The 19,546-nt window shown below is 33.1% G+C and overlaps 1 protein-coding gene across 1 annotated transcript in view; it reads left to right on the forward strand.

The window, feature by feature from the left end:
• The window catches only part of ETNK1 (ethanolamine kinase 1), a 68,754-nt gene that overhangs the window by 36,947 nt on the left and 12,261 nt on the right, over positions 1-19,546 (forward strand). Inside the window, exons 4-6 of the mRNA XM_082665007.1 lie at positions 831-973; positions 10,021-10,104; positions 11,879-12,039. Of these exons, the coding sequence (XP_082521133.1) occupies positions 831-973; positions 10,021-10,104; positions 11,879-12,039 (388 nt within the window). The remainder of the gene's footprint in view (positions 1-830; positions 974-10,020; positions 10,105-11,878; positions 12,040-19,546) is intronic.

The following is a 19,546-nucleotide window of genomic DNA, read 5'->3' on the forward strand; positions in this document are numbered from 1 at the left end:
ACATTTAGAATAGTGGTAGTAATTGTTAGCTGTTAGATATATATATTATTCCCTCACCCCATTTTGTACTGATACATTTTTTACTTTTCTGCCCTGCATTTTAACTGTTGATCTGTTTCTTTTTATTCATGTTTAAGTTCTTTTTAATGGTTTTTCTGTATTCTAATCTTTAGAATAATTGGCTTGCTTTAATTCAGAAGTCTGTGCATTTAAATGGAAAGGACTTATTAAAAATAGATTTTCTTTGGTATGTATAGAAATATCGAATTACTGTGTCATGCACCAGAAAGTAACATAGTGCTGCAGGTCATTTATATTTGAAAAACAAACAAACTCAGAGAAAAAGAGATCAGATCTGTGGTTACCAGAGGTGGGGTATGGGGAAGGGGGAATTGGATGAAAGTAGGCAAAAGGTTCAAACTTATAGTTACAAAATAAATAAGTGCTAGGGATGTAATATAAAACATGATAAATTAACACTGCTGTACGTTATATATGAAAGTTGTTAAGAGAGTAAATCATGAGTTCTCATTACAAGAAAACTATAATTTTTTTCTTTTTCTTTTATTTTGTATCTTTGTGAGATGATGGCTGCTCATTAACCTTATTATAGTAATCATTCCGTGATGTATGTAAGTCAAATTATGCTGTACACCTTAAACTTACACAGTGCTGTGTGTGTCAATTATATCTTAATAAAACTAGAAGGAAAAAAATCAGTTCTATATGACGAAAAGAAAAGAAGATTTTTTTCCTTAATGAAACTTTAAAAAATGTTGCCATTAATATAAACAAGATATAACTCTTTTTTTTTTTTTTTTAACTGAAAGGTTCCTAAGTGATATCCCAAGCTCTCAGATTCTTCAGGAAGAAATGACTTGGATGAAGAAGATTCTTTCTAACCTGGGCTCACCTGTTGTGCTTTGCCATAATGATCTGTTGTGTAAGAATATAATCTACAATGAGAAACAAGGTAGGTGTTTGACTTTAGCAGTGAGTAAGGTTTTTTTCTTCATGTTCTTAACAATCCTTTGATCTTTGTGTCAGTAAATTTAATTCAAACGCAAGGGTTAAAAACATGTGTGCAGTCTTCAACATTTTCTTTTGGTTACAAAGTCATGGTAACTGTGCTAAATTAGGAATGTATATTCTCTTTATAGTTGTATAAAATATGTTTCTTAGAATTGGTTTATTAGAAACAGTTTTTGGTTTCTGTTAGAGTTTTAAATGAAAAATGATAAAATGACTTGGTTTATGAATTTAATTGTAAATATTTGGTAGTTCATGGTTTGAAAATGCAACTGCTTGTAATGGGAGTAATTGAAAAACCAGCTGACATTGTACTATTTTATAAATATAGAAATTTTTTGAGTGTCGGGGGGGACAGCAGTATTAGAAGCAAATATGTCTCTAGGTTTCCTATTACCTGTTTATTATACTGATTTGTTAGATATTTTGATGCTAAGGAGGGAGCCACAGATGGAGGAAATTTGATTTGTAGTTGCTGAAATTTTATCTACTAAAGTAATAATCAAGACAATTTAGTAAATTGTTTTAACATTTTTTGAGATGGTCAGTGAACTTTTTGGTGAAATGTTTTTTGGGATTGTTCCTATCTTGCTGTATTCAAATTCTCTGTGTTTTTATAGTTAAGAAACACTTGGTTGTATTATATTATTGGATAAAGTGGTTTGAGGTTTGGTTGCTAAAGCGGTAGGTGCCCTTCAATACTACATTGGCATTTTTAAAACATAATTTTGGTTGAAAGATTAGTATTAATTCAAAAAGTCTATTTGAAACTTTGAAGCTATTGCATTTTGTAGGAAACCAGTTTTGAACATAGGTATCATAGTTGGAAGATTATTTTGAATTAAAAGTGTGCTGTTGTGAAGATATTGAAGCCAAAGAATTCTGATTAAGTGGTCATATTATGTTAAATTACTATTTATGACCATTCTTATCAGATTGTAAGCTGAGACTGTGCTAATGCAAAAGCTTTTAATATTTGTAACTGACTTTAATTTGAAGAAAACGAACCAAAGAACACTGTCAAGGGTGGTAGACTGAAGCACATATTTTCAAAAACACACTTAAGTACCTTTTATATTTGATATTTTAATTTGGATTAGAGATTCTATTTTTAAAAAATTTTCTGAGCTAACATCTTTATTTTGAATGTCTTGAAGTCTGTGTGGAATCGTTTTTTGAAAACTTCAGGTGTACCCCAAAACATTAAGTACTTGACAGTGTCCTTTAATTTATTATTATCCATTTATTATATATAATTGTCATAGTATATATGTACTACATTGTATACTAGTAACCAAATCTCAATGCCATTTGTGAGACTAGAGTATTAGTTATGCATTAAAGCGATGTATATTAGCTTTTAAGTTCAGTGCAAGATCTAATAAACACATTATTTTATATAACGGAATTTCAAGTGAGGGTCTTCATCTTACATTTGAAGTGGACACTCAGCTTTATTTTTAACTGCAAGTTAATTAAGAGAATCTGTTATTTCCTTTGGAATATCATTTTAACTTTTCATATTTTAATTTTATAAGTTTCTTTTGAATATTCATTTCACTGAACAAACTTGTTTATAATCTAAAACATAAGGGACCAAAAAAATCAGATTACTATGTCTTAGGTAAAAAAATTAATTTTTACTTTTTTATTTAACCAGTTGCCTATCTAAACTACTGATTAGTGATATGAAAAGTTCTCATATTTTCAAATAAAATATTTATGCTTCAGTCTGGCTTTAAGAGTTCAAGGTTGTCATTGTTTACTTTACCACGAGTTACCTAAATCATACTTTTGTGTCTAATTTTTCTTCCCTACACAGAAGAATAAAACTCGCAGTTCAACAAGTGTAAATATGTTGATACAGGTTTTAGAGTTTGCCCTTCTTCACAGAAGTCTGTTATGTACCATTTGTTTCTTCTTGTCTTTGTGGTTGTGTTTGTGTGTTAGTTGTGGAGATATTCTGTTATTTTTTTCTTACCAATGGCTTTATACTGTCCATTAGGAAGGCTACTTTGGACTTTGTGGCATCCATTAAAATCAATTCCTATGTGATTAGTTGATACATAAGCATTAAGAAAACATGGTTGGAATATTGTTCAGGTAAAATCTGAAACTCATGACAATGGCAAGAAGCTTGTTCTTTTTATTATTATCTTACTCTGTTTCAAATTAGGAGCTAATGGTTTTGAAGTAATGTGACTATGACATATTTGTCTTTAGTTATAAGGAGAAGTAACATGCCTCATACTTTATAAAAGGTAAATTATATAAATTTAGTAAGTTTAATAAGCAGAAAATATATATATTTGAGCTGTAGCATAGCATTAGTACTTATAATTGCAATATCAAGGAGGATCATGAAAATTAGAAATGTGCACTGCAAAGTTCTTTACCTGAACTTGTTAATTGATTATAGCATCTAAAAGCCAAGTGTCAAGTCTTTTCAAATTAAAATGGTTTCTACAAAGAATAAATGATTAAGCTATATATTATGTTCACAAATGTGTTTGATTTGTTATCACTTGTTAAATCATTCATGTGATTTGAGGTCAGGACTTCACCATTTTGTATCCACCTATGATACATATAAAAATAACAAGATGAAAGCCACGGGACTAGCCTTTGCATCATCAATCTCAGTATCTCTCTGTAGTGTGTTTCAGACCCTTAATTTCTTGGAAGTACAAATTTTAGTTAAACTTCATGAATTTATATTGGATCATCTTGAAGTCTCTGCATGTACTTTGCAAACGTAGTGTTAGATTTTTTTATATGTTGTAACTAGATTAAAAATCTCTAAGTAACTCTTACAAGCAGATATATTACTCTTAAAAGAGCAATCAAACTCTTAACTCTTAAGTAACTTAAAAGAGAAGTCAAAAAGAATATAGATTTTGGAACCAAGCACACTCGTGTTCAAATCCCTGCTTAATCACATATGGAAGTAGGTGGTATTAGACAATTCATTTTATCTCTTCATTAAGTGGTTATATTTGATCCTTTACTATCTGCACCAGAATCACCTAGGGTACTTGGGAAACATGTAGGTTTCTGGGCTCCATCCAAGACCATCTGAACAAGAATTTCTACTGATGGGCTTAGGACTCTGCATGTTTAGCAGATTTCTAGGAAGTGCTTATACTGCTGATAGTCTAGAACTTTTCTCTGCATGTTTAGCAGATTTCTAGGAAGTGCTTATACTGCTGATAGTCTAGAACTTTTATTTGCTTTATTTGAAACTTAGGAGATGATATCTACTTCAGATGGTTCCTGGCAAGATTTTAGATGATGCATGTAATATAAATAAGCACCAGACTAGGTGCTTAGCAGCTCTCAGTTGCAGTTATTATACCGTGATAGGAGTTGGCAAACGTTTTCTGTAAGGGGCTATGTAGTACATACTTTAGACTTTTCGTCCCATGTTATAGTCTCTGTTTCCACTATTCAGATCTGTGTTGTGGCACAAACACAGCCATATACTGTTCATATAATTCATGAACAAATATGTGTGGCTGTGTTCCAATGAAACTTTGTTTACAGAAACAGGCACTGAGGTGGATTTGACTTGAGAACACATTGTTTGCCAACCCCTGTATTATGTTTATAGGAGATGCATTATACAAAATGTATCTGATTCTGAAAAAGTGAAAATGGTTACTATCAGTATAAGCCAGAAGGATTTATGGCTCATTGGTATGCGGTGACAATTCAGATTATCTTTAAGTGCAATTTACAGATTCTATCTTAACTATAACTTGAGTGATTAAAGTTTAAAAATGTATATATGTATATGTATATATACGTACTCATATATACACACACACAAGACTGTGAGCACCCTGCAGTTTATAGGCATTTTCACCTGCGAATGTTACAGAACTGGTAGGCATCACAGAAGAAATACTGCTTCTACTTGTTTTCATCATGTCAGTTGACAGGACTCAGGAATATGGGAGAAGAGTAAGCTTCCTTTCTGAAGTTGATGGTAGCTGTCAAGATTTTTGAAAAGTTAGTCAGTGCCAGGAATTAGGTGGTTGGTAAGACAGCAGCCCATTCCTTGGCTTCAGTGAAATGACATCTTAAAAAGGTAAGAAAAGTATACTTAATGATATGATGATAGAATTTGTTATATAATAGTAAAACCAAAAGCAGTGGTTCTCGCTCCAGAATTGTAAGATAAGACTTACATCAGTCATCTTTTAAATTAATCAGCAATTAATTAAAAAGAATTTATACTAAGTAGAACAAATTTCAGTATTGCTTATTGACTGACTTCAAATCTAATATTTTAATTTCAACTAATCCTTTAACTGCTGACATGTTAGAAGTAATTGCTAAAGCTTTTGAGTTTGTTGTCTCATGTCTTGATGCTCTGTCAGAATGTTTATTGGTGGCTGTTTTGTTTCTCCTTTTCCCCCATTCATAAAAGCTTCATAAAAAGTTCACTTGAAGACCTAATTGTAACTTAAAATGGCTGCCATTGATTATTTTCTCTGTCAGCAAATGCGAGAAGCTGATTCACAGCTATTTAAGGAAATAAAAAATGAGTGGAAGAAAAAGGAAGCTTTTCTGGAATTACAGAGTAAGCCAGGTTTTTCTTTAGAGTTTTAAATAAAACAATATAAATAGAAAATGGGTGAGTCACCATTCTTAGTCACTTGATTGACTCTAAATCTTATCCACTTTATTGTTATTCATGAAAAGGCATTGATATGGTTGTTATTTTATTGATATTTAAACAAGTTTTTTGTTTTATTTTAAAATTTAAATTATATTTTTATTTGCTAACCTATATTTTCCAGGGTGGAATTTTTATGAAGGATAATCTTAACCTTGTTTTAACTTGTAGTCTGGATCACTATTTAGTATAAAATAAAATAACCCTAAATCAGGTAATAAAAAACTTTAAATGGACTGTAAAAACCTGAACTATCAAGGAAGAGCTACCTTAAATAGTTACTAGTTCAGTGTTTTTTCTTTACTCATACATTCATTCCCACTGTATGTTCAGTCATATACTGGAATAAGAATGTCAGAAATGCCATATTTTGTTTCTCAATATTTCATGCTATCCCCCGCTTCCATTTAAATATGTGTTATCATTGTGTCTGAGCATTTTCTGCAAAACTTCCATTTATTTCACTAGCATTTGAATACTTCCTGTGTGCTAGGATTTGCTCTGTGGATTGCATAAGGAAAAGTGGAAGGGACCTACCTACTGCCTCTCCAGGAAGCCATGTGCCATGTAGTGGACGAGTCAGTCACAATACAGAAGTTTACATTCAGAATGATGAGTGCTGTGTGGTGAAGGTGTACACGTCCAGGGTAAAGTTACTGGACGCTAGAGTAAGGGATGAAGCGAAAGTTTCCCAGAACAGAATACTTCCTTTTTCTGTGTATTAGAGAGCATTTTGCCAACATTAGTGTAATCATGGTTACTTTTTCTCTCCGTTCTCTTTCTGCCTTACATAACACTGTAGAGCAAGTAGAGTGAGTTGGAAACCTTTTCAGGTTCTCATATTGGTTATTTTGCTTTTCATCTTTATCCATTTCTCTGTAACAACAATAAATAAAAGGAGTCCAAATGAATGTATCATGTGAATTATATAGCCTTAGTTAATAAGCTAATTTTTTTGGTTTTAAAGTACTTTAAATATTATTTAAACTGTACTGAAATTTGAACAATTTAACTCAGTAGAGTGTGGATTTCATTACTGCGAAGATACGTAAGAAACGAAAAAAGAAAAATGTAGCATTTGAACATTCAGATTATAGTTTTATTCAGTAATCTTATGCTTTACCCACTGTGTGCTAATTATATACAGATAAAATATAGTCTTAGCTCTTAAAGCAATGCTTTACTTTTTAGAGGTCAAGGATCCCTTGAGAATCTGGAAAATTGAGAATCCCCTCAGAATCTGCCTATATAAAATTTTGTGTAAAATTTTCGGGAGTATTCTCATTTTCTTTCCACCCTTGAATCCCCAATTAAAAATTCATATCTTAAAGAATTAAGATAGTCATGCCATATGAGCTATTAATTATTATAGTGATGTGGATGTTCCTCTAAATACTTGGAAAATTTAGAATTCAGAAGTTAAATTTGTAGAAGAAAAAAGTTCAGTGCATTTTTTTGGTAGGAAAGCATTTTCCAGTAATTTGATTTTTCTGGCACCCGAAATAAGGGAAGCAGGCCTCTTTAATTTTACTTTGTTGCAGAAGATTAAATTTAAGGTTGAGTTCCACTTTGTTTGCAGTTGTTTGAAAAGAATAGTTAATGCAGATTAAAAAAATTTTTTTTTCCTTTTAAGCTTTGTGTCTTGTAAAATGTGAGTTTGCCAAATTTTCTTCATCTGCTACAGATTAGGTATGCCATTGTTGCTGCCATGTGGCGGCGCACCCGTGCTTCTTAAACGCACTGACTGGAGGTTTATCGCATCACTTGTTCACATGCACGGAGCCTGGTAACAGCCTCATCTGTATCTTGTTAGCTTCATTTTCTTATTTTTAAAATTTCATTATTTATAAACTCAACATAGCATTTAAAAATAAAGGCTAGTTTTAATGAATTAATGCTACTACAAAAAGTCATTGCTAAAATTTTCATACTGAAACAGATTTTAACTTTTGTTAAAATGATCTATGCTTTATTTAAATTGTATTTATAAGCAGGCATGTTTTACCTGCCATTTAATTTATGTTTGCCAAATTCTAAATATAATTTTGAAAATTGAAATTGAAGCTTTTGTTTATGTGGCAAAAGTAAGCTTCAGGACTGGGCTGTGTATTTTTATTGGCATGTAACAGTTAATATGAGCTCTACAAGAATTTGTGTTTAAAAGAGCTAAAGCAATCAACAGCTGCAATTTAAAACATTGTTTATTAAAACTATTTGGTTGGCTCAGTAATACAACTTGGTAAATCCTCTGGAATCCTGATTTCTTGAAGGCTGGGTGGTTAGGTATTTCTCAAATCGTGTTTAGCCTCTTATTCATCTTAATCTTTCTAAACTGTCATTTTTTTTTCCTCCTAAAAGTAGTGTTTATTGCAAAGAATAAAGGAAGAAAGGTCACTTGTCTACCATCTGAAATGAAACTAGTAGAAACATTTTGTTTTGGTTTATTTCCATTCATCTTTTTTCCCCTATGCATTATATTTTTTTTTCTTTTTTCCTCTCTTCAGGCATAATATTTTAATAATTTGGATCAGTGTGTTTACTATTTTATGTCTTTTTTCATATAACATTTGTAATTCTCCTGGTCATTTAATAATTTTTGAAAATGAAATTTTTATCATGGCTGCAAAGTATTTTGTCATGATGGTGGTCTTTACTCTCTCATTCCCAAGGGTACCTAGAAAAAAATTTTTAAATATGTTCTGACTTTTCATTTCGGAGCTTATTAGTAAAGTGATTTGGTTAAAGCTTGTTCTGTCTTCCCATCCTGCAAGTTTAGTGAAGTGATTTGGTTAACGCTAAGACTTTCTGTGGAATAGTTTTTGTGAATTCAGGAATTTAAACTGGTTGAGTTGTAGTGGTTTATGTAGTTACCAACTTTTAAAAACCTTATATTATTTTGTCAATATGCATATAGATTTTGGTAACTGGGCTTTTATACTTTGGTAATCTCACTTATTTTACTCTAGACTTGACTATTATAAAAATTTTGAATTAAATATTAAATACAATTACATTAAATTTTTTGGCTTTTGTCTAAAATACTCCACTTGCCATTACATTTTTCTGTCATATAATTCTTTTTCTGAGTTTGAATATGATCAACATACATCCCCAGATTAAACATATAAATCTGTATGACACATGACAGTTCAAAAGCTCTTTTATCTGGGAAAAGCCAGTGTGTATAAACCAGAAGTTTGTTTTGTTACCTCAGCTTGATGTTTTAAAAGACAATGTAACTAGACATATGCTGTGCATTTTCTCAATATCAGCAGCTTAGGAACTATTCTTATAGCCATCTCTGTTCATGTATCCATTTTAACTGTTGAGCCCTGTTAGCCTTTGAGTTTGTGATCCCTTGATGTGGACAGTGACCCATTTTGATTTTGTTTTTTTAAATGTTTCACTCTGTCTCTTTCTCTCTCTCTTTTTCTCGTCTTTTAAAAAATAGGACCTATATCTCTGTTGAGCCAAACCCTCTCTAATACTCAGTACTCGAAAATGAAGTGTTTATAAGCAGGAGTTTGTCCCCTGGGCAGGCGGAACAGGATAGTCTTTGGAGAATTATAATGAAATACGCATATCTGTATCTGTATTTAGCACTAATTTAGAATAGGAATCTCTTTAGTTTATGTAAAAATTTCTCAAATTAAAAAAATATTTAAAAGCAACTATACCTTTGCTCTTTTTAAATGATAAAACAACCACCTTAAGGCTGCTCAAATATGCTATTGGAAACCTTAATTATGTAGCATTCCAGGAATTTGTAAGAGTTTGATAGCAACTAACTTCTCAAATTAGGCATGTTGTTATGTTGATCAGCAAGTGCAGGGTTCTCAGAATTTAAGTCTTTGAAAGTCTGTATTTTATTTCCATATATAGATTAGCTTGTCAATTCACTGTTGGAGTATCATAGATTAATTTTTTGTTAAAGTTGCGTAGATTATTAAGTTTCCAAAGATAGTTTTCATTTCTAACCAAACTTGAATTTTTAAGTAACTGATGCCCCCATGTGGTTAAAGACATATTTTGCTTTTGTTTGAACTTGGAGAATGACTGTATTTTGACTTTTCTGTAGTGTAGTGGACATTAATGTTCACAAAGAAGCTGTTGACCCAGATAAATAATTTGAATTTTGTAAAGCTCATTGCCATAAAATTCACAGCCTTACCCTGTATTGTCTCAGAAGTGCATGTAACCAAGCACGTACAATGAGACAAAATATTGGAAGCTATTTAATTATAAATAGCATAGGGATTTTCTGATCCTATATGTGATTTCTTATGTCTCTGTTTTTGTGTCTCACATAGGTGATGTACAGTTCATTGATTATGAATATTCTGGATACAACTACCTGGCATATGATATTGGAAATCATTTCAATGAATTTGCAGGTAAAATCTAGAGGAACATGTTCCTCTAATGGAGTAGCATATATAATTTTGAAAGGATGCTTTTTGAATTGTTTTTTCTTTTCTTTAAAGAAGATCAGCTGGGGGTAGGAGCAACAATTTTTATTTTCTTCCTGACCTTTCTGGTTTTTCTTTATTATTGGAGGAAAGAGATGATGACCTCTTCCTTAATTTCTTAAGGAAAATAATGATTGTGGCTTTTTGTGTGTGTGGCTTTTGTTAAGAATTGACATAGTTGCTTCGTAAATCTCATCTCATCTGATTTTTTCTACACAACAATAAGTTGGGTAATATTCCCAGTTTACAAATGAGTAAAGTAACTCACCAAGGTCACAGTAAAATGCAAAGAACTAAGATTTGAAAACAACTTTTTAATCATTTAAAAGCCTTTGCTGTTTCTATTGTGTAGTAGGGCTTTTGGAATGTTGTTTAACTAAAAAGCTCAAGAACTTTTTTTTTTTGTCATTGGCTATGAATAATTGAAAAGCTGGTCATTTTTACCCCTGAAAATAATCTTTTATTACCATCAAAGGTGAAAGTTTAAGTTTTTTAATGTAAGTATAATTAATTTAAAATACATTTTATGGCTATATTTAGAAACATGAAATGCTCTAAAATAGTGAAGATTAGGGAATTCCCCTGGATGGTTTATACCTAGCAGGAACTTTTCATTGCTGAATTTGTATTTTTATATATTTATGTATTCATGTATTTTCACATACTTCTAAGTTACCAGACTGGGTAAAGAGAGTTGGGGGAAAGTTTTAGTTTACATGTTTTCAGTTATTTTCCTCCACCAAGCCTATATACATTGCCGTATCCCCAGATACATGTTGTACGTAAATATCTATAGGAAGGGAAAGCAGTTGTGCATATAATGAGATATCACCGTGTTAGTAATATGGATAGTCGCTGCTGTGGATACCAAAGAGTGATCTTAATATGATTTTGTGTAGAAAAAAATTGAAAAAGTTAGAGTTTGGTTGTGCAGATAGAAGAGAAAGAGAGGGCACTGCAGGAAGGAGGAAGAAATCTTCAAGATGAGTATACCTATTTCTGTAGGATATAAAATCCATGAAGGAGAATAGAGTGTCATAAGACCAGAGAAGTAAGTTTGGATCAACTTAGGAAGAACCTTGAACACTGGGCAAAATACTATGAACTAAGATTAGTATTTTTCAAACTATACATCATGAGATCAGGTATGTGGGGTAATTAAAGCAAGGAATGGAAAAGAAATAGAAAGTATCAGAATTGGAAGGTGTAGTTAGGGTAAATATTGTTCTGTGAAACTTAGTATCAGGTGTGTGTATAAGGTTTCAATATAAAAATATATTTCTTACTCTGTGAGAAATGATTAAAGAAGCTTTAGAGCTACAGTTCTAGGAAATGCTCTAGATATTAGTGTGCATAAGAATCTCATAAGAATCTCCTGAGGTACTTATTAAAATCGAAGATTTGTGGCTTCTGATGCAGGTGATTCAAGCTTCATACTTTGAGGAAAAATTGAGGCAATGAGAATTGATTATGGTGATCAACTGTATTGTACACTAGAATTTAATTTGGAATACATTATGATTGGTTTATTATTCTAATAAATGCTATTTACTTAATAATATCTAGTATTTCAGCCCCAAATGGAAACATTTAATAATTTTTTTCTGAAAAAATATGTAGATGGTAGGGATTATTAAAGTTTGCACAAGGTGTGTAATGTGTTCTTAAAAATCTCAGTGTACTTTCTTTTCTATTTTAGGTGTGAGTGATGTAGACTATAGTCTTTATCCAGATAGAGAACTGCAAGGCCAGTGGCTGCGTTCTTACCTTGAAGCGTACAAAGAATATAAGGGTTTTGGGTCTGAAGTTACTGAAAAGGAAGTAGAAATACTCTTCATTCAAGTCAATCAGTTTGCATTGGTAAGTTTAAATTTAAACAATTAATGAAAGATTCTTGATATAATGTTAAAAACTAAAAATTTTCATCATTTTTTAAACAGTTGCCCATTTTGAGTTTTGTGAACTTGTTATTTGTTTAAAATAATGACAAAATGAGATTGTTTAAAATTCCCCCACTATAATGCTTTTGAAGACAAAAATTTTGTTTCATTCACTGCTATATCCCCAGCCTCTAGAACAACAGTGCCTAGGCACATGGTTAAGTGGTCAGTGAAATTATTTGTTTAATGAATGGATTCTAGTTAGAGTTAGGATTAATGGGCCTCTCACTGCTGGGGCCCCTCCCGTCGTGGAGCACAGGCTCTGGACGCGCAGGCTCAGCGGCCATGGCCCACGGGCCCAGCCGCTCTGCGGCATGTGGGATCTTCCCAGACTGGGGCACGAACCCGTGTCCCCTGCATCGGCAGGCGGACTCCAAACCACTGCGCCACCAGGGAAGCCCTCTTTCTTTATGTTATAAAAAACATAATCAAGGACAGATTTATGGGTAGTAAGGTTTTTCCACAATATATTTAATCATCACATGTTAACATGTTAACATATCATGTTAACATGATAAAAGTAGATTGGAAGGACTGGTAGAATTATGTTTTCGTAACCACCAGTATTTTGTCTTACTGAGCTTCTTTTGATAAGCAGTTATTTCCTGCCTCTTTGATATTGTAATGCTTTATTATTTTCAAGACCCACTTCTCTTTACTCTAAATGCATTTATGTTTTCAAATTTTAGTTCATTTAAATTACCTTTTGAGAATGACGTGATGCCATTAGAATAAGCTTTCAGCTAAGGTGTTGAGACTAATTAAATTGAATACTGGGTTGAAGTTATTTTAGCTACTACTTCTTTTTAGTTTTAATATAATTCTCTGCAGTTGACATGGGGAATATTAGCTATGTAGTCTTCACAAATAGACCCTATTGGTGGCTCACAGGTGTACTGTTTCCATAGTCTTAAGAGCAGCATTCCCCCAGAGCCGTACAGAATACATCTTAAGTAAGAGGGTGTGCTGAAATGTGACTTCTTTACCTGCTGTTTTGATGTCTATTTTGAGTCGAACTGTTCGTTAAATTAATGACATGCTCTCCAGTTGGTCCTAGGATGCCTGCTGTTTCTATTTATTCTATTTAAGCATGATCTTAAAGTAGAGAATATAGGGTTTTCTTAACAATAATGACATAATTGCTAAATCCAGTTAAAACTCTTCAGTCTTTATCTTACTTGATCTGTCCATAGCATTTGACATTATTTTCCATTGATTGCAATTTTTCCTTTCGTTAATTTTTGTGGTCCCATTCTTCCTTGGTTTTCCTCTTTTGTGCCCTCCTGCTTGTCTCCTTCTCTGGCTCCTCTTTCTTCTTACTCTTCCTCCAACCCTCTTACATGCTAGTGTTTCCTAGTGTTCGGATTTTGGGCTTCCCTCCTTTCATTTTATGTACATTATATACTTTTTTTTTTTGGCCGTGCCACACGGCTCGTGGGATCTTAGTTCCCTGACCAGGGATTGAACCCAGACCCTCAGCAGTGAGAGCATGGAGTCCTAACCACTGGACTGCTGGGGAGTTCCCCACTTTATATACTTCTATTGGGTGATCTAGTCCCATGACTTTTATTGCCCTTTCTGTTAATGATCCCACTGACAGGCTCCAGATCAGTACTGACTGTATCTATCCAGGGTCCCATTAGTATTTGACCACAAGGTGTCCAAACTTGAATTTTATTTTCTGCATCCTATCCTCTGTCCCATTCTTTATTCTTTATTGTACTATCTTGACTTAATTAAAATGCTGTCCATTCTGTTGCTGTATTCTGAAACCAGGAAAGAAGGAATTTTTTTTCATGTGTTCCTCTTCTTCTCACATTTTTTCTCTTTTCAGATTCTATTGTAAAATTCTGTCAATTCCAACCCTTTCTCCTTAATTGCATGACCTTTGATTAAGGCCTTTGTCTCTCACCTATGTTAGTCTTTACTGGTCTCTTTACCTGCAGGTTTTTTCTGTCTGTAATTCACACTGTATATTTTAAAAGTGCTCTTTCTAATAACTAGAATCTAATTTATGAATCTGATTGTGTCACTTTCCTACTTTATGACTCCCTGTGACTTACAGAATGAAATCCAAATGATAGCATCTACAAATTATCTTATTTCCCACTAAATTTCTCACCTACCACCTCCTCTCTGGCAGAGTCATCTTGTTTTCTAAACACTCCAGGGTGTTTTAAGCCTGTATGCTTTTGTATAGATTATTCCTTTCTACCTGGAATGCCCTTTTCCCTGTATTCTCTGGCAAGTTCCTCTTGTTCCTTACGGATGTGTCTTAAATACTGTTTCCTCCTCTTTCCTTGATCACTTGTCATGAAGAAGACAGCACATACATACATTATAAAGCTGTTTTGATAAGGGAGGAAAAGAGGTTTGAATAAGATCAAGGTGTAGCTGTTCTAAATAAATAAATGTTTGGTAAATGTTTATTGTTTGGTAAATAAATGTTTGGCAAATGTTTGGTAATGTTGTAAATAAATAAATGTTCAGTAAATGGTATGATCAGACTTCCTCAGTATTAAAAGATTTCACTTCTAATTAATTGTTTACTATAATTAATTAATGTTGAGGAGATGACAAACAAAAGTAGGTATTTGCATTACAAAACCAAATAGGGAATACAGGGGTTTTTTAAGCTTTGAGGAGTTTTTAGACACATTGTTGGCAGACTTCAGATTCTTTCTAAGTAAAATATTAAAGTTATATTGAGGTTTTCAGGAAACAGTTTGAGGATTCATTTTAGTTATTTGTTCACCATATAAAGCTTTTAATTTTTCTTTGCAACAGATGTGGGTAGCCTAGGAATTAAAATACCCTTTGATAGACTTACATATCCATAACTTCCAAATCTGAGAGAAGTAGTATTAGTAAATCATAGAATCACAGATTATTATATTATTTGTACTTAAATATTCTCTCTTTGCCATTTTGGAGAATGCAAAATGACAAATGGGCTATTTCCTCACTTCCCCTTTTATCTGTTCATGAGTCTAATGTTACATATAAATTTTTAATTTTTCACCCTATAAAAGGTGTTACCTACCAAAAAAGTGAAGTTTTATGTATAATGCTTCTCTAGTTTAGAATTATTTAGTTATTTTCCATTACTATATGAATAAAATTGAGAAATACATTTGTCAGCACTGCTATTTTTAGGTGTAGAATGTTATGTTATTTTTAGGTGTAGAATGTCCCCTGATTTTAGTCTTTTCTACTACAGAACCCACCTAATAGGAAGAGATTATGATACCACTTGCAGATGATTTTTATATCATTAGAATATGCTGAGGTGATTAAGACTAGTGGTTCTCAAACTTTTTGGTCTCAGTACCTTATTTTACTCTTCAAAAACTTTTTTGAAGACCTCTACGAGATTTTGTTTATATGGTTTAATTATCAGTATTTACCATCTTGGAAATTAAAACAAATTCAAAATATTTATTAAATACATGTTTTTTTAAAAAACTCATGTTAACATAAACAGCATTTTAAAAATGAAAAATAGCTATTTTCCAAATCAAAAAACACTTCAGTGAGAAGGATGACATAATTTTTTACTTTTGCAGACCTCTGTAATGTCTGGCATAACAAAAGCTGTATTCTCATGTTTGCTCCTGCATTTCATCTCTTACAGTGTATTGTTTTGGTTGAAGTATATGAAGATAGTCCTGTTTCGCACACATAGGGTTGTTGGAAAAGAGGAGTGTTTTGCCTTTTCAGGGAATTGTGGATATTCTTTTTTGATGCTTCACCAAAACTCAGCAAGTGATAGTTTCTTAAAGGTTAATTGTAATGTTCAATCTGAACACATAAGTTAACTTTTGTATTCTATTACATGAAACTCCATTAGTTTATCTTGCACTTTGAATGGTTCTTTTACCAATGTGTGATTTTGTAATTTGAATGTCATTCATTAGTTATTTGGAAAATATGGATTTATTGAGCTGTATAGATCTTCTAAAAGTTGATACATCTCATTATATGATATTTAAAAAATCACATTTATTGATATCACCACCAGTATCAGAAGAGTTTTAGTACTTTATTGAGAAGCTGATAAGCTCACAGAGTTGAATACAGATTTTCCAAAGTTCTAATTTTATGTTGAATAGTCAAAGTCTGTCATTGGCAACAAATACTGTCATTTATTCTCATTGAAATGACAAGTTCTCTTTTTTATATTTGAGAAATGTCTGCCAAATACCCAAGTCTAATAACTCTAGTTCATATGTCAGTTGTTCTTCAAGTAAAAAAAATGACGTTCCATTAAAAATGTGCAAGTTTAGGTCACAACTCAGTCATATGTGGTTTTCCTTGAGACAGCCTTCATGCTTTGGGTATGCATCAGACATGCTTTATTTGTACTTCCTATATCATCCCACAGAATATCAGAATATCATGTACTCAGGGGTGGAGATTTAATAAAATTAATAGTTAAAGGACTTTAACTATTAAAGGACATTCTTTAGTGAGACTGGATTTGTACTGTGAGTGTGTGGTGGTGGTGAAGAATAAGACTACTATACTAATTCATTTTGGTACCACTGCCTTGACTTATGTTAAGGTACCAGGAGCTTCACCCAGTATTGCTTTTTCATCATTGCAAATGTAAACATAGTCGAAAAGACAAGTAACATATTAGTATTATTATGAAAATAGTTTTGGGCCTCAGAGTCTTCCATGGATTCATGGACCACTTTGAGAACCACTGATTTAGACTTTCAAAAGAAGGAAGGCATCTCATCTCATAAATCACTTTTCAATACCTGAGACACTTCCTTAGACAGAAAGAAGACCATTTTAAAAAATCTTCATCATTTTTGTCATTCTGGTTTCATATAATTAATAATTAACATTTTATTGAACGTTTGTTGTATGCCAGCTGCTCCGATGTGATTTTTTTTCCACACACCAATCAGTTCTCTAGTTCTCAGTAGGCAGTGATTGGGTGTCCTACAAATTTAACTCAGGTCTGACACTATCTACCTGGAGATAAGTGTCAGATTCCATAGGTTAAAGGTTCAGTCCCACAAGACTGCCCCCTTGCCCCTTTAGATGCCACTCGCAAGTCCACTGGCTTTAAATGGGAGGCTTCCACAACTCCCTCCTTGGGGCCTATTAATTTGCTAGAGTGGCTCACAGAACTCAAAGAAACGTTTACATTTGTTTACCAGTTTATCATAAAGGATATTATAGGGATACAAAAGAACAGTTGGATGAAGAGGTATAGTACGGTGAGGTCTGGAAGTGTCCTGGGTGTAGGAACTTACGTTCCTGTGGAGTTTCGGGTGTACCACCCTCCCAACATGTGCGTAGGTCATCTGGTTCACGAAATATGGAAGCTCTCCAAACTCCTTCCTTTTAGGTTTTAGTGGACGCTTCATTACCAAAGCAAGATTGATTAAACCACTGGCCATCTCAGTTTTCATTCCCTCTTCCCTCCCTGGAAGTCTGGAGGTGGTGGGGCGGAAAGTTCCAACCTTCTAATCACGTGGTTAGTTCCCCTGGCAACCAGCCCTCAAGTTTAGGGGCTTTCCAAAAGATACCTCATTAACATGTGGTTGAAAAGGGCTTGTTAAGAATAACAAAGACATTCCTTTCACATTATAGCTGTGGAACTATTTCAGGAACCAATGACAAAAGACCAAATATTGTAACAAAAGATGCTTCCAGTTGCTCTATGCTTAGGAAAGTCCAAGGAGCTATGAGCCAGGAACAGTGAATGAAGATCAAATGTCTATATCTTATTATAAATTATAATATCTCACTTGCATTTTACAGATGAGAGAACAGACGTACAGAGGGGTTAATTAAGTTGCTTACAACCACACACCTAGTAATTTTTTTCTAGTTATAGTATTTCTAGTTAGAATAGAGTATTTCTTGGGAAGTGAAGTCTTAGTGTTATCAGAAACTTTTTTTTTTTTTAGATTATCAAATATTTAACTCTGTTTAATGCAGTGTTGTGTAGTCCCAGCCTAGAAAAGCTAAGGAGTACAATGCAATGGTAAAACTTAGTAGAACCTGACCACTATAGGAAGATATGAAAATTAAAGCTGGATATATAGTAAGGTACGATTCCAGTAGGGAAAAATATAGATCAATCCATTTTCAATATATGAGAACAGATAGTCTAAATATTTGGATGTGGATTATAGCTAATCAAAAGATGCATAGGTAGAGATAAATGTAAGCCAAGTATCTATCTATGTAAATGTTAAAAAAGTACACATGCAACTATTTTATTTTTGCTTGTATGTACAATATAATTTATACCAATATTCTGTTTAATGCTTTCAAAGAGAAAGCCAATTGGAAGTCTCATAAATATGTAGCAGAAAAAACTGAAACACAGAACAAAATAGGTTTTCTAATAAGATGTAATAAGTAGGGATATAAAAAGAATGATGACTAAAAAAGTAAAATACCAACTGCTTTAAAAATCTGTCATTAAACAAGATAAATTGAAGACAGTAAAGTAGACAGAAAATAATGGGAAAAAGCAAGCTGGAGATAACTTTTCCTAAGTAATCAGAATGAAAGAAATGCATCTGAACCACAAAAGGCATAAAAACTAGGAGCCAGCATATGCTTGGCAGTCTTTTCTGTGTAGCTTTACTGAACTGACCAAAACACTGCCAGATTTTCTTTTTAATTGTACATAATTTTTTATTGAATGAAAGATTTAGAAAATTTTGTAGTGCTTTACAATTTCCAAAAGTTTCACACACGTGACTTCATATAACCCTATGATAACCCTTTTTTCCCCCACCCCTATATTGCCCATCCCCACAAGTGGTAACCACTAGTTTGTTCCTTTTATCTGTGAGTCTGCTTCTTTTTCTTCTTTTAATTTAATTTAATTTATTTTTTTATACAGCAGGTTCTTGTTAGTTATCCATTTTATACACATCAGTGTATACATGTCAATCCCAATCGCCCAATTCATCACACCACCATCCCCCCCACGCCACTTTCCCCACTTGGTGTCCATATGTTTGTTCTCTACATCTGTGTCTCAACTTCTGCCCTGCAAACCGGTTCATCTGTACCATTTTTTTACATTCCACATATATGCGTTAATATACGATATTTGTTTTTCTCTTTCTGACTTACTTCACTCTGTATGACAGTCTCTAGATCCATCCATGTCTTAACAAATGACTCAGTTTCGTTCCTCTTTATGGCTGAGTAATATTCCATTGTATATGTGTACCACAACTTCTTTATCCATTCGTTTGTCAGTGGGCATTTAGGTTGCTTCCCTGACCTGGCTATTGTAAATAGTGCTGCAATGAACATTGGGGTGCATGTGTCTTTTTGTTTTTGTTTTTTTTTTGCAGTACGCGGGCCTCTCACTGTTGTGGCCTCTCCCGTTGCGGAGCACAGGCTCCAGACGCGCAGGCTCAGCGGCCATGGCTCACGGG

The sequence above is a fragment of the Grampus griseus genome (genome assembly GCF_964374135.1).
Source record: "Grampus griseus genome assembly, chromosome: 11".
In the NCBI taxonomy this organism is placed as follows: Eukaryota; Metazoa; Chordata; class Mammalia; order Artiodactyla; family Delphinidae; genus Grampus; species Grampus griseus.